General features: G+C 34.3%; 1 protein-coding gene across 14 annotated transcripts in view; it reads right to left on the bottom strand.

The window, feature by feature from the left end:
* ppp1r12a (protein phosphatase 1, regulatory subunit 12A) overlaps positions 1–15,992 on the bottom strand; it is an 81,278-nt gene that overhangs the window by 3,724 nt on the left and 61,562 nt on the right. For 4 of the 14 annotated variants that reach the window (XM_088647259.1, XM_088647260.1, XM_088647266.1 and 1 more), the window contains 14 exons: positions 14,530–14,676; positions 13,636–13,794; positions 13,099–13,266; positions 12,067–12,157; positions 11,014–11,193; positions 9,731–9,881; positions 9,000–9,130; positions 7,857–7,922; positions 6,755–6,771; positions 6,478–6,583; positions 6,263–6,367; positions 5,739–5,786; positions 3,048–3,098; positions 1,187–1,363 (listed from right to left, as the gene is read on the bottom strand). In XM_088647259.1, the coding sequence (XP_088503385.1) occupies positions 1,229–1,363; positions 3,048–3,098; positions 5,739–5,786; positions 6,263–6,367; positions 6,478–6,583; positions 6,755–6,771; positions 7,857–7,922; positions 9,000–9,130; positions 9,731–9,881; positions 11,014–11,193; positions 12,067–12,157; positions 13,099–13,266; positions 13,636–13,794; positions 14,530–14,676 (1,555 nt within the window). In that variant the 3' untranslated portion in view covers positions 1,187–1,228. Of the gene's footprint in view, positions 1–1,186; positions 1,364–3,047; positions 3,099–4,271; positions 4,303–5,738; positions 5,787–6,262; positions 6,368–6,477; positions 6,584–6,754; positions 6,772–7,856; positions 7,923–8,999; positions 9,131–9,730; positions 9,882–11,013; positions 11,194–12,066; positions 12,158–13,098; positions 13,267–13,635; positions 13,795–14,529; positions 14,677–15,992 lie in introns of those variants that run through there. The other 10 variants (XM_088647267.1, XM_088647269.1, XM_088647268.1 and 7 more) reach the window with 7 other exon arrangements.

The raw sequence follows: 15,992 nt of genomic DNA, 5'->3' as shown, positions 1-15,992 counted from the left end.
AATTACAAAAGAAAAAGCAAATTAAATGTCAAATTAAACTTCATGCAAAATTGTTTGCCGAGTACAATATAGGACAGCACTGATATATCCTTTAAAGAATAATAAATCCCAATACTTAGCATTTCACAAAAATATATTCTTGATATAAAGAAAATGAGCAAAATCTTTGATAATTCAAGCCATGCATGATATTGGCTTCAACATAGCAAACATGGTTATACAGCAATCCAAAGCCATTTACAGCAGATAGTTCACACCTCATCACAGGCTTCCTTCCTTTCTCAGAACACTGATTGCTATAATTATCTTTCTAGGATCCAGGTTTTCAAACCTCAGTGGAATAAGGAAATGCATTTAACGGTATTGCTTTAATTCAAATTACAATAAACACAAACCTAAAGTAGCATATGATTAAGGAACATTCACAGAAATTGAATTTTTTTTAATCCATCATTAATTTAACACTTCCACTAGAAAGGATTTGATAAGCATGTTTTAGCATGGGTCACTGAATTCCTAAACAGTGTAAGGCCCTTCTGTGAATTGTGTTTTAAATACTGTGTACCTCCCCTCTTTATTATTGCACTATTGGTGGAACTTCACTGAACAGTTAGTTCGGTAAATAAACTGAAACCATCTGGATTCACTGGTAGATGTCGTATTTTAGACACTCTTAAACAATGAAATCTGGTACACCAAATGGGATCATGGAGAGCACATTCCTTTGGACAACGAAGGTTTCAGTGTAGATTCCTAAATATATTGCTGCCCATGAGAACATTCTTTCAATTACCTTATTATTGAAGTGTTTAATTATTTGAATAAGCAAAAATGTATAAGTGTCTTTTATATCACATTAAAGCCTAATTTACTGACAAGACTATTGTAAGACTGGCTTTAATTAAAGTGTTTAATTTATGAAACTCAAAATGCCTCCTTTGTCCTCTGGAAAGTAATACCTCTTCAGGTAACAATTAATCTGGGGTGAATTGACAGAACTAAATTATAGCATTGGAAGAAAAAACACAAAAGGGGCAAAAAACTGAAGCTGGGTCTTGCCGCAAAAAGCAAAATATCATGCAAGAAACCAGGCCAAGCACTTGGCTGAAAACAAAACATGTTTCCAGATGCACACAAAAAGGAAGAAAATTCTACACCAGGAAACTGACTGAAGGTTGGCACCTGCCTGGCTATGGGTAGGCTGTGGTAATGAAGAATGGGAAGGGTTCTACAAGTCCACAGCCTGTAGCTGGCTACAAGACTCTGAAAGCTTTGCCACCACTCTGGTCAGGGCCCTATTCTCTGCGATCAACCTCTCATTTAACTGCCTCAGAGCCTGAATCTGCTTTACTTGATGTAGGTTCTGCAGGAAATCAGAACACAAAGGAGAAGAAAAATAATTGGAAAAAAAGAACATGAACCACGAATCAAGAATGGAAAAAGGAATACAATTATTAGAAAAATGGACATAAATGGAATTGATTAGATGGCAAACAAATGTTTCTCGACTGTGTGGCAATAAACAAAGTGCCAAACAAATATGGATGAAAGATAACTTAAGTAGCTACATTAACTTTCAAGTTCAGTTTATCCCAATTAAGCAAAAACACGCAAACAAGCAAAAAAAGTACTTAATTTGCTGACTGATCCCGAATGGGTTTTCATACCTTAATAATTCTGAATTTTAACTTTGTATTAAAACCATATTAAACATTTTAGTAAACATCCACAGTCCTTTAAATTACTATAGTGAATAATCCAAAAATATATCTGTAAATATTAAATATTTTTTTCCTTCACATTCATCTCACTAGACAGGTATATCTCCCAATTTCCTTATCTTTGATTGGCCTCCCAAAAACTCAAATAATGTATGAAGTTATTTCAATACAAAGCAGTGTAAAATTCAGATAAGTCATTTATGACATTGTTAATGCTGTCAAAGTTAGCAGTAAAAAATGTTTTGATTAATAAACCCACTGAAATTAGAGACTTTCAACATGATTGCCATCACATGAGTACCAATGAGAATGAGATCTTTACTGCTATTCTAACCCAAGATCTCATTCAGTGGTCTCTTGAATCTTTGTAGCGGCCTGTTTAAGCCAATGATTTCAACCTTTTCCTTTCCAGAAATCTGTGAATCATCTAAACTGAAATATCCACATAAAGGTAAGTCAAAAACAATGACATATAAACTGACTTTTAACCAATCGACCATGAAATGCCCATGTGAAAATTCTAAAGGACAGTTCATATGCACCTAAATGTTAATTACATCTATACTGCTTAGTCTGTTTTTTGAAAAATAAATAAAATACAGATAATTTCTTAGTGAGTAAGTATATTGTACAAAAAGCAGAAAAGGTTACTAAAAACAAAGGCAATTATAGTTATATTGGAGTGGCCTGTTGGTCATTTGCTTCTTCAAAAGCAATTTGAAAATAACTGGACTATATTTTACTCATCACCTTTCTATAATGTGCTTAAAGTACAATTTAATTAAAATTATACTTATAGGATATAAAATACCTGTTTTCATTCTATTAAGCTCTTACCTATTTATGATGAACTTCTGACTTAAAGATTGCAGACCTTTCCTAGTTGATTTGAGTAACATCACTTTCAAATTAGAATTTTACAATTTCATCTCAAATCTTTTAGCTAAACAACTGTCCCTTATTATAATATTACAGTTTTATTTACTTCAAAGAAAATGATTGTCTTTGATTGTGTAGGTTTATTACACATAAATCTACTTATGTAACAGAACTCTTGGAGAACACAAATAACTGGAGCACATTTTTAACACAACAAACTGAGAAACACTCTAGGATCAAGTAGATTTTAAAAAGATAGACCAATCTCACCTATACCATGCTAGAAAGCCATTGCACATTCTGTTATGTTTTCTGCACTTTCCCGTATCAAAGGAAAAATCATATGAAAGAAATGGACAATAAAAAGCTCTTTGATTGTTCGCATAGCCTTGAATTAAATCAATATACCAAGGACAGGCCAAGTTAAAAATAATCTGGAATCAATACCTTAAGTTCTTCCTCCATCTCAGATATCCTCCTTTCTAGAGCTCTTCTTTCCTATAAAAAGTAGTATAAGTTAGTATAGACACCACATTTAAACAAACATGTCATTACACACAACTAACAGTGTAAGAGTGAAATATTAGCATCATAAAACAGCAACAAACAAGCATGTATGTGAAGCATGTCAAGCAAAAATGTACCTAGGTCATCAAAATGTGGGCTCTTATTAAATATTTACATTATGCAGGTTATGGGGTAAGGTGGTGAAGAAATGCTAATTAGAAAAAGGGAAAACAGAAAAGGAGAAAATATTTCCCAATGTTACAACTTATGTTAACTAATTTCAAGGTTAACTTTATGAAATACTCATGACAGACTGCCATTACCAGAAAAAAAGTTAGGATTCTATGAAAAGCAGTTCTGAAACCATTTAAAATAACCATAAAACATGGTAAGACTGAATTGATTTAGGGAATGTCATGGTGGACATTCAATTAGAAGGAACCAATCAAATGAAGAAATGTTAAATTCTATTACAATGGCATGAGACACAAAAGGCTAAAAGGTGGCACATTATGATGTTTTGCTTTCTATTATATTGAATAAAATCTGAATATACAACTTTCAGATTTCAACTTCATTGTTAGATAAATGTTAAGGTTATAACCTTTTAGATGACAAAATTTTGCAACATTTAAAATAACTAGCAACTAGTTATGGAAATGCTCAAGGAAAATAAAAAGTGGAGTGCATGTTTAAGCACCTGATGTTGTCATGTGAAAGAGTAGTTAAGTCATGCTCATGTTCAGTGTTAATGTTGGCACTACAGTCCATCCCATAAAAGTAACTGATTTTATTATCTGACACCAGTTCATATTTGGGTAGCACTTTGTGAAAAGATAAATCATGTTATCAGTAGTTTTATAATTAGAAAAAAGTGCAAGAAGGAAGCCTGCAAGAAGGATGGACTGTATTTAGAAGCTAGAAAACACATGCAATCCTGCTCAAGGAAGATGTCGAACATACATACATTTTAAAAAACACTCTGACAAAAGATAAACACAAATACTTTGCAACTGCCCAGAAATCTTTGTCTAGTTCATAAAACAAACGTGAAAAAGAAACAGCTTGTGTTCGCTTGTGGGCATTTGCCTCACTAGCTAAAGTTGCTAGTGAATCAAAAGCAAGCAGGAGCATTGTACTGTATAAATTCAGGTTAGACCATACCACCCAGCTGAGAATGGGTCTTGCTTGTTACCTTTAGATATAAATAATTTTGCATTTGTTAAAAACAAGGATCTAACAAAGTGTAGTTATATAATTATGTTGAAAACTATTATGAGTTCTCCAATTTTACTGAACAATAACACTTACAACAGCTAAAGTTTTAATCTTAAGCAGTGCCTTGCAAAATAATTCACACCCCTGCAAAGCATCTATGCAATTATGACACTTTCAAATAGGACATAATAGTTAGAATATACACGATGTACTCCAAATTGATTAAGCTACAAAATGCCAATAGCACAAAGTAATTTTTGAAAGAAATTTAGAAGATCTTCAAATGCAAATGTAAACCCTTTCCTAAAAACAACCCTAAATCAGTTAGTGTAATGATTTCTGTGTGTAATCTAACTAGTTTAACTTGACTTCAAGGTAAATGTTTTCTCTGCTATTTCAATTGGAGATAAAATGGTAGAGATCAAGAAAAGGTTACTTAGTAATATCCATTTTTAAGATTGAATGTGTATCATAACATCCAGACACTACCTAGATTAAGCCACCATCTGACACAGCAAACCAGTTAGCCACTGTTGAGAGGTCAACAACATCCTGGAGCTTTGCAAACCTGACCCATATGGGTAAGTGGCAAATACTGGATATACTGGAAGATTTGAGGATTTAGGGTCAGATGAAACAAAAGTTTAAGATTGTGGTCTAAATGCAAAGACATGAAGCACAAAATCAACACTGCATATCACCCATTCAGCGCCATGCCAGACGTCAAGCATAGTAGTGGGAGCATAACAGTACGGGGACTGGAAGCTTACTACGATTAGAAAAATGGATGGTACAAAGTATCATCAAAGTTTTTGGCGAGACTCAACCTCTCAATTTTCAGTTTGATCCTTACTAATGTTAAACTGATTAAATTTATTTATAATCCAACAAAATGTAACATTGGTAGGGAGTAAATAATTTTAAAAGGCACTGTATCCTCAACCACTGGACACTGCACATTTAAAAGTGAAATGAATTGTAAAGTGATTTGAAAAAAAAACACCTAACAAGCTAAAACTTTTTGGAATGAACTTCAGACTTTTCACTTTTTTCCCAGCTGAGCCATTTCTGTGCTAAGTTACCATCTGTTTTATTTCCTCCTTTAGGCAAAAACATTTTAGGATGCTAAAATAAGTTAGTGAAGTAGGTTTAAATGCGACCCTTATTGGGAGGTTTTTTCCCCCCAAAAGGGGAAGGTAGACCAACATGATGTATGCATTTTTATATAGCATTCAGTGTTAACCTTCATTGTCTGCTTTACCTGTTAGGTTTATCAAATTGGAGAAATGATACAATAAGACTGTTAAAACGCAGCAGTAATAATAATACTTCCGACTTGACAACACCCTGTGCTCTAGGAATAACTTGTTAGAACTTGGAATTAAAAGTGAGAAGAACCTATAAAATCTTTACCCTTTTCTCCATTTCCAGCTGTGACCTGTCAGCAAATCGTTCCTGTCTCTGAAAGATACAAACCAATGTTTAGTGGCAGCAGAGCCAAATAAGCCAGATCAAAAAACAAAACTATTTAACACTCATTATGCAGGTCTGTAAATTTGTAAAATATGCTTTGCTGTTTCCCCCCCCACCGAAGACAGACTTTCCTGATAAATTTTGAATACCGATAATAAACCTGAGTATTCCTAGTGTTGCTCAGTATAAAACTGTATAACACCAAGCAACATGAACGTGGCTTCTCCACATTAATCAGCAACAATCAAACTTATGCACCATTGAAAATATGAAGTGTAGATGCTTGTTCCTGATTAAGTATATCAAGAAAATAAATGTCAATAAAGATGACTAGAACAGATCAACAAATTATAATCAATCTCATCTGCAAGATTTTCACAAGTGTTCAATACCTAATTACAACACATCTTGTGATTAGCCCAAGTTCTCACTTCAACTTTGAAAGCCCAGACCAAGATACAAACCTGCGTTGCTTTTTCCAGCTGTAATTTCAAGTCTGTTAACTCCATGTCTGTATCGCGTAATTGCGCCTTCAGTTTCTCATTTTCAGCTAGAATCTGTTCATAAAGCTGGTTTAAAAAGAAAAAAGTGTAAGTGTAAACCTTATTAAGGAACAAACGATAAATAAAACAATTTAGAATAAGCAATTGAACCATTAGTAAAGACATGCTTTAAATACCTTTTTATAATCAGTTGTATCTTCTCTTTCCCATCTGCCTGAATATGGTTTTCTGCCTTCACCGTAGCTGCGACCAATATAATGGTCATAGCGATCACTGGAAGTGCTGGATAATCCAAAGACAAAACAAAAAGTTGAAATATTTAGTTAATATCTTATGCCACTTAAAGCGAGACAACAGTATCAAGTTAAACAACTCTACTATTTTAATTTTAATTGTTGAATTGAATCAACTTATGCAATGCGGACAGAAAAACAGAAATACTAAAAAACGTACCTTGAAAGCCTGTCACTCTGTAAAAGAAAAAAAAGGTTTTACATCTCTTGTAAGCTGGATCTATATACATTTTCCATTTATTGTCATTAACAAAACAATTTAAAATGAAAGGCTTCTCCCAGCTGTTTATCACCAATGGGCAGATCAGCATTAATTAAAGTCACAAACACCTATAAAAGTTCAAGTTGCTAATTTACAAAAACAGCAATCACCATCCCTGGCGGACTCCATCCTTTTATCAACTTCACTTTTGATTCTGAAGACTAATTTTGTTTCACTCTTTGTCCTACTCAGCTATTTTTATACCGCATTCCTGAATCCCTGCCAAGGTTCTTAGTGACTTTGACCATCAACAGCCTTTCATAGGACACAATGCCTCAAAGCTAGGCCCTGCAATTAAGATCGTACATTTTGCTTGTCTACTTCTAATGCATACATGAATGAATTAAACAGCATGTATGAGACAGTTTTTCCACATTTATATTGCTATATTTCATAGCTCCCAGGACATCCATATCCTATCCAACAGTAGTTTCCGGCTTCACTCGCACTTAGTACTTACTAGAAAATAAAGCACCCCCAGTGCTCTGTATACAAAAACATTTGTTTGCTTTCTCTACTTTGCCTTAAATTTGAGCATAATAAATGCCAGGTGGACGAAATCAGTGTAATTTCCTCTAAAAACAAAGTATTCTCTTGAAAATTCATGCTGGTGGGTAGTAACTAGTAAGGTCGGGTAAAGTTGATCAACATTTTAAATGCATTTCTTTGCCTTGAGGAAAAGAAAAGCTTGTATAACTTAAGGGCTAAGTCAACAATGCCAGGCTTTAAATATACCAAAAAAGGATTCCAAAGTAGGAAACAGTTAAGAAATACTAAAACCTATATTCAGCTACTTTAAAAGGCTACACACAACTGATTTGGAGAAGATCGCAAATGAACCAAGCTTAATATTAAAACAAAAACAGAAAAGAAAAACAAAATGGTTTACAATCCCTTCTCCATCAGCTTTAGAGACATTAGTTATAATCCACAAGAATTTTCCATGATTTCATATGCTAATTCCAACAAATGTTTCAGTCATTACATGGTTGCACATCACCTGGGGCTCATTCCGGTTTGTTCCTTCTTCAGAATCTGACTGCTGCTCTTGATCATTTTCATCACTCTGAAAAAGGAAAACCATTACAGAAATCTCCGAGACATGACTGCTTAAAAAAGTACATCTCCTTTGTGGAAAGCATTAAGAGACCCGTGTTTAATCAAACGCATAAACTTTTTACCATTATAAAGATGGTAACAAGCTTCACCACCCTGTAGCTTGATCTCAGAAGCTAAGCAAAGCTGAGCTGGGTCAACCCTGAGACATAGAAACTAGGCTTCTACTGCAAAGTGCTGATATAGCAGTAAGTGGTACATTTTCCAAATTTCCTAATTTTTTTAGAATTTCCAAACTATTGCCTCAGTATGGTTGGCAGGGATACTATGTAGTTGGACATCGTCTCCTTTGGATGAGACACTAAATCTGAGATCCATACTTCTCAGTCACCTTCCGGAATTGAATATAATAAACTCCCTAAATTTGTCCTGTAATTTCACAGGTGAAGCAATTTCTAGTGCTGCACTTCAGTGGGGGATAAAGCAAGTCCCATCTTATATGTTTAAAAAGCCTAGGAGTTCTTCAGCATGAGAAGTATTATGTAAACGCCACAAATTAATATACAATATTTGTACTCGCTATTGGATAACTTGTCAAGAACAAGAGCATACCCCCAGATCTGTAGTACCAATCTGGCTTCACCAACCTCATCAATTCATATAACATGAACAGTTCTCCAAGCATTAATTGTTTGGAACCAAACTAATTTTTGACAGGATTTCAACTTTCCCAAGGAGTTAAGCACCCTCAAAGATGACTAGATTTTTTTTTGTAAGAAATAGTTGAACTATTTCACTTGATCTCCTTTTTACCGTGCACTCAATAAAACTGAAGTAAACATTCTAAAGATAGAAAGATTTTACAAGTTCAACACCTATGATTTAGGAATGTTATAAAATGATGTTGCATGGAGCGCTATTACTGCAAGTACGTAACACAACAAAGTGATTTGTAGTTTCAACCACCAGGTCCAACCAGGCTGAACACTACCTTAACTATAAAGGCTCCGCTTGAAATCTACTTTCTAACATGTTTTAAACAAGAAATAGAGAATAAAATCATGTTTAAAATACATGCCACTCTTACATCTTTCCAATAAGACACTCCTGTGGACCTTCGTTTCTCTCGAGGCCGCCGTCTGTCTCGTATTGATTTAGGTTGAGACTTGTCCTCGGTCTTGTCTTCTCCTTCTTTTTCCTCCTCCTTCTTATCAAATTCTGACCAAAATAACATTTAAATGTGTTAAAAATACACTTTTTTGTATATGGTGCATTTTATCGAAAAATAACGACATGACCAACACTTATAGCTTATCTCATTCTACAATACTTAAAGTTACACATTTTAAAGGAGCCTTTTTGACAAAGAATGAAGCATTTGCAGAACATCACATTGTCCTTAAATCGGTAGTTTAGGACCATCCAAATTTGATGAACGTGTTTAAAATGACTGAAATACAATATAAAGTAGATGGAACAAACTGAAAAGAGATGTTAAAATTTCTAAACCTATACAATGCTATACAAAATAGCTAGCTGTTAAAGGTCAGTGCTTTCACAACATAAGATGTGTGTGGTTCTGCATCTATAGTAATTTAATAAATGTGTTGCCATTAACAGTTTCTAACACAAAAGATATAAGAGTAACTGTAGGTGTAAGTGCTCTGTAGAAATGCTTGCATGAATAAAGTGTTACCTGCTTTTTAAGGTCTTCTCTAATGAAGACTTCTATAATTCATTCGAATTGAATATCTGAACCAACCAGATTAAATTATAGAAGCATCTAGCAACAACAGGGTGAGCCACAGGCTGTTTTACCTTTTTCTGTATCCCTGTGCAAACTTCTACTGTAGCTGGGATATAACGAAGTAATGCCAGTCAGACTGTTGGGTCTATCAACTGAACTAGACGTAGAGAGCACACTACTGGTAGAGGACGTAGCTGTTGTAGTACTTGATGGCCGGTAACGCTGTTAAGAATAAAAAGGAAAAATAGTAAAACATTGAAGACCACAAAACTCAATTTGGGCTTAATTGCGCATATGCAACAAAACCAAAACAATAATTATTTTCAGAAACTTTGTCAGTTAAAATTTGTATAGGAAAAGTTGACTACTTGGGACACTGATCCACTGCATTAGAAAATGACAAACCCGTGTATACCAGGTAACTACCTCTTGGAGCTGGATCCCTAACTTTCTGCAGCATAAATTAAAAGTTGTGCAACAGTAGAAGGACCAAAAGTTGTAAAACAAGCCCCTGTATGAAACTGAATTGTGTTGGTATCTTGTTTGTCGAGGTTAAAAGGTTAAAAATAAGTAAGCTATTAGGCCAACCCAACTTGTTTGGTTGTTAGTAGATAATTGAGCCATGGACCACATCAAATCACTGTTTAAGACTCCCACAACCTTTTTTGCAAACAAGTGCAGAGCCTTTTATGAGGTTTATATGCATATCCTTATAATCTATCTTCTGGTTCAGGTTCCACTTTTGAATCTGTGAATCTTAATCTGAAGCACACTGAGATATCAGTCGCATCCTCTGAAGATTTTAAATCTTTGAATCCAGCCCCCCTGGGCTTTCTGTTCAAGACTATAATGGTTCAGTTATTTTAACAGAGGAGCATATAAACATTGTTTTAAGCTTGGCAAGGTCTCTAATCACTCTTGGTATTGATACAAAACGATGTTGTTGTTTTGGTAAAGTATTAACAAAAACTGTTTAAAATGCACAAACACCTAAGAATTGAGTAGCCTTTTCAAGATGTTTTGCTAACTTATAAATTTACAATCGTTTTTACAGCTTCTAGATAAAGACACGTTTAATATTTGCAAAATTGTCTGCCCAGAATTGAACAGCAGTACAAATGTAATGTTAACTACAAAATGTATATCCTAAATATAAAGACGAGGTAATGGTGTACCACAAGTACTTAGTATTGAACCTTAATTTGATAGATTTGATTCCCTGTTCGAGCTTGCTTTGATCTAGACAACATTATAAACACATTAACCAGTTTAACCCTAATGTATACATTACCTTGAATGCCTACTGTCTGCAATTTGATAAGAATTTATTCTTAACTTTAATCAAGAGACTAACCTCTTCAAAACTCCGGTATTTCGACCGGTAGTCATCCTCACGTGTCTGAGATTCTTTCTTCTCCTCCTGTTTCTCTTTGTCCTGTTTTTCCTTTTCATCTTTTTCCTCTTCCCTACCTCGAGTGGGACGGCTCCGGCCTATAGTCTTTTCTGCTTCCTGAAGATCGGTTAAGGTTACACCCTATAATGAAATAAAAGAAGCTTCAGTAAATCCGTGAACCTTTCAAACCACAGTTGGCAACACAACATTGCTGTGTTGTACGGTTTTGAGAACGCTAAGAAACCAGAATGAAAAATCAGTACAACAAGTACAGTGAATTAGTTATTAATGCTACAGTTCTTTAGTGCTAGTTTTATACAACAATCATTATTCTTACTGTAATATTAATTATTCGGTACAATGCAAAAGAAGCGCACAAGATTAGTATTAATAAAGGAGAGCTGCACGTTAAGGCAACATTCCCACTACAAATTCTACACAACACTGGAAAATAAATTAGATCTGAGTTACTGCAGGACAAGATTTAACAAAATATCAATGTGCATGTCCCCTCACCGAAATCACTAGAGACAAACAAAAATCGGCTTGCTTGCTTGCTGAAAAAATGTAACTAAGATTTTTAGAAGGTCTGCATGGGTCAATTCAATGTACTAAGTAGGTAAACTTAATTTTCAAGCAATTTTAAAACAATAATTTGTTTAACAGCACCACCTTCAGGATATTTAGTTTTCACAGACTTATGGTCACACTTGCTTGAAAAAAGTGATTATGTTTTGAAGCAAAGCCTGCAAGCATAAATCACTATCACACTACTCCATAAAAGTGACTTTGCAGGAAGTGTCTCAACATTTAACAGAAAGATCATAAACAGTGAAATTACTGTGATTTTAAAGGAACAGTTTAGAAATCTTCATCTACAGCAAGTCAGTAGATTTAATGTATAATACTAAAGGAGTTCTGTACATTTCTAATATATTGTACCTATTTAGTTGATTGGACTAGCCTTTTCACCAAACTTGAATTAAAAATAAAAACAAAATTGCTGGTACTTGCCTGAGTTGATCTTCTTGACTGTCTTGCTTGCCTAGACCTGGCTTTTCTCTGCGACTCCGATTCTTCATTGCGGACAGGAGCGAGGTACGATCTAATTTAGAAAAAATGCTCATTTTAAACTTGATCATTGCTTATCCACAATTTGTTTTGCAAATCTTCATTGAGTAAACAATTGTCAACTAATTCGATCACAAAAAAATGGGGTAATCACGTTAAAAACCATACCTACTTGGCTGTATTTGCATCTAGTAATTTAATGTTTATATCCAGTTGCATGCACTTGTACAATTTCAGATTATAATGAAGACTGCATATGCTGGGTCACTGTGAAGTGCTATCTGTTTTCACTCTGCTATCACTGAACTAATGCCTCTGGTATTAGACCAACCCATGACAAGCAGTCAGCTTAAGTAGCGTTTTTAGCAGTCACGTTGTAGATGTTAACTTTGCAGCAAAGTTGCAATAATGCAGTTTACACACAAAATCCTTACTGCCAAAGTTAAACTCCATCTTATATTTCAAGTGAGGGATACTTCTTACAATGTTTTATAACCTTTTACATAAATCATTTATTCCATAGTTTATCAGTACCTGGGACTCAATCTACCAGTGTTTTCTGCCAGAAGCGTTATCTTAGCTGTTGAACTGATGTTCAGCGCTGCTAAATAAGGTGTCAAGTGTGAAGACATGACAAGTAGAGAACATTTTTGTTCTGAATTCTTGCTACTACTGATAAATGACCACCAAATAATTTTATACTTCAGACTCAACCTACTGACCTTGAAGAAAAGTTGAGTTTCTCGACATACATCAGATCCTTCAAGATACTTGAATGAATCACCTAAATGTTTAATTTGTGTACACACTATTTTAAAGGAAAATCTTTAAAAAAATAACTGTGCTCTATTACTCCAAAATAGTGAATCACCCAACAGCAGACATGGAAAAGGTCTTAAATCAAGTATTAGTGTAAAAAACTGCCTACTAAATTGACTAAATTTGAAACTGCTTACTAACAAAACAATCACAAACCTGCGCCGTTCCCTGCCATCAGTGGAAGGTACGGTGCCAGTGGTGGATGTGGTTGTGGTAGTAGTAGTAGCTGTAGTATTTACAATAGTTGGTATAACTGCCACTGCTGTTGGTCCCGAATCTTTCTCCCTTTCCGCACTTTCATCAGACCAAAACCTATTTGAGGTACTGAATAAAAAAATTAAACCCAAAGAATTATTCCCATTTTTTCTTACAAATCCATTTATAAATCACTCAAAATGATTACATACATTTCAAATATTAATATCAGTGCCATATGGTCAAGGACAAAGCTGACGTATGTCAAAGCTTTAATAACTACACGATTACTTTCAATAATTTATTCAATGAACAGTGAATTTGTCGGGGTTCTTTGCTGGGGGAGACAGCTGGTATTTAACAGTCCTGGGACACCGAACAAATCGCACCACACACTAGAGTGAAAACAACTTTCAATATGCAACATTTTTTTAGTTCACAAGGCATACATCTACATTTTTTAAACCAAAAAAAGTAACATCAGCCATTCTACAGCACCTGCTTGTTAAGCTCGATGGAGTTGTGGTGGTGGTGGTCTTGGTCGCAGTGCTTGTGCTGGAGAGCAGGCCTCTCTGGGAGCCAGTAGGTGAGGTAACAGATGAGGTGGTGGATGTCACAGAACTAAATGAGTCATCCTGTCTTCTTCCAAAAGAACCACTGGTAATGCCGAAGCAATATAGAGGAAAGAAAGGGAAAATATAAAATGAAGCAACTGCTTTAAAAAAAAGTAATGTCATAAAACCCACGGTATTATTTCTAAATAAGAAATTATAAAAATTAAAACATTTTAGAGCTAGAAGTGATTTATGAAAATAAAATGACAATTTCTCATTACTGCAGATTTATGCATTCCTAGATTAAAAAAAAACCTATAGAATGCCACCCATATCTGCAAATTAAATAAAACAAGAAGAGTTGATACTTTATTAGGTATGCACTGTAAAAAGTTTCTTCAAGACAATACTTTGCACTTTCATCAAATATCTAGTACAGTCAATAACTGAAATTAACACTAAACCATAAAAATGCTGTCATCAATTTAAAAATGCTTAAATATACACTTGATATAAATACTAAAACTTGATATTAAACAAATTGGAAGGGGGCCAAATTACTTTGCCATTAAGTAAAACAAAACTTCCCAAACACTAAATGATAGAATATTTTAATAATTAAACGAAAGTCTCACTGTATAAAGATCCTGGAATATCAGAAGTAAATTAATACAGCATGAAAAACCAACCTAGTAAGAGTTGTATAAACAATAAAAGTAAAATGCTAACAATTTAATTTATAAATTCTAGCTAAGAATGAAAAGAAAATATAAACATAAGATACTGACAGATTGACATATGCAATGAGCACTGGCATAAACAAGCACTAAAGCAATACCTTCTATTAATGCTGTAAGACTGGTATTGAGATGAGGGCGACTGCCAAGGTTTAGTGTTATTAGGATCCAAGCTGATGGCAGATGAAGACTTAGCTGGTACATCTCGCACACTGCTACTTCTGCCTATTGTTAGCGAGTAGGACGTACTGCATGCACATCAAGCAAAAGAGCACATTACAACAAAATAAAGCACAGCCACATTTGTCTTAATTTCTTGTTACCTGCCAATAGATGCTAGTATACTAAGTCATCTATGGTGGGGGGCTCTGGTAACTATCATAAGAGATAAAATCTTTGCATACTGGTATGTGACTGCAGCAAGTAAACAGTTAAAAGGTTATTGGCACTAACAGAAATTAAGTACAAATCCTAACATCCATGCAAAAATAACAGCAAATAAGATGGAAAAAACAAGCAGCTCCTTATTTATATTTATACAGCCTTAAAACATTCATATATGGGCTCATGTTTAAATCATGCCTTCAGTGATGGCATATCTAGCTGTACCATGCACATTCTTTAAAACTCAATTTGCCTTTCAAAGCACGTGAACAATACAGTTGATGTCACTTTCTAAAAGCGCGAATTTGATGCAATCCAAAATTTTGCAATATTGTTTAAAAAATCATACATAGCTAATTAGAATAAAATACACTTATTACAAGAATTATCTTGCTGGCAGAATTTTTTTAGAGAGTTACACATCACAGTAACCGTGTACCTTTTATGGAAAGTGATACTGGCACCTCCATAAAGCCAAAGTTTGAGTTTTGCTTCCAACAAATCTATATGATAGAAGGTTTCAATCCAGAAATCTGGCCTTTAGGTGAAATTGTGTATAACTGAATAAACAATCTGAAAGATGCGCAAAAATTGCTCCAAGATACAACTTATGATGAACTGATTTGTGTTGCGAGACATCGTATACATATGGGCAGAAAGTTGAAGAATCTAATGGAACATAAAGTAACACTTGCCCAAAATGATCTATTAATGATCTGTTAATGTACTAATGAAGCATTTAATCTGTTCCTTAAAAGTACTATATCAGAAGACCCAAACATGTAGGCCTGAAGAAAAATAATGTACCATCTGATTTGAAAAAGTCCAAAAAGCAGCTTTGCAGTGTACTGTATTCAGTATCTGATTATAAACTGAAAATAATGGGACTTTAGTGCAGTACATTTGATAAATTATCAAACCCATTACAGTTTGTACATTCTGTTTAAGTGCAATACTGATTTTATAGATGTTCAGTGAAAAAACCCTTTTACCTTCTTGCACTTTTGTGACAAATTTGCAATTGTCTGCAAATTTGTGGCAATTCAGGCAAAACAGGATGTCAGCTTTTCTAATGTGATCTTGGACAGCTTGGAATCACCAACTGTATTTCAAGTAACCATCAACCTGATCACTTCTGATGGAAGCACTTTAAAATACTAATTTAAAAAAAAACGTAAGA

Source organism: Lepisosteus platostomus, chromosome 9 (genome assembly GCF_059453375.1).
Source record: "Lepisosteus platostomus isolate fLepPlt1 chromosome 9, fLepPlt1.hap1, whole genome shotgun sequence".
In the NCBI taxonomy this organism is placed as follows: Eukaryota; Metazoa; Chordata; class Actinopteri; order Semionotiformes; family Lepisosteidae; genus Lepisosteus; species Lepisosteus platostomus.
Note: the sequence above shows the minus strand (reverse complement) of the source record. Positions and strands in the feature narration are given on the sequence as shown.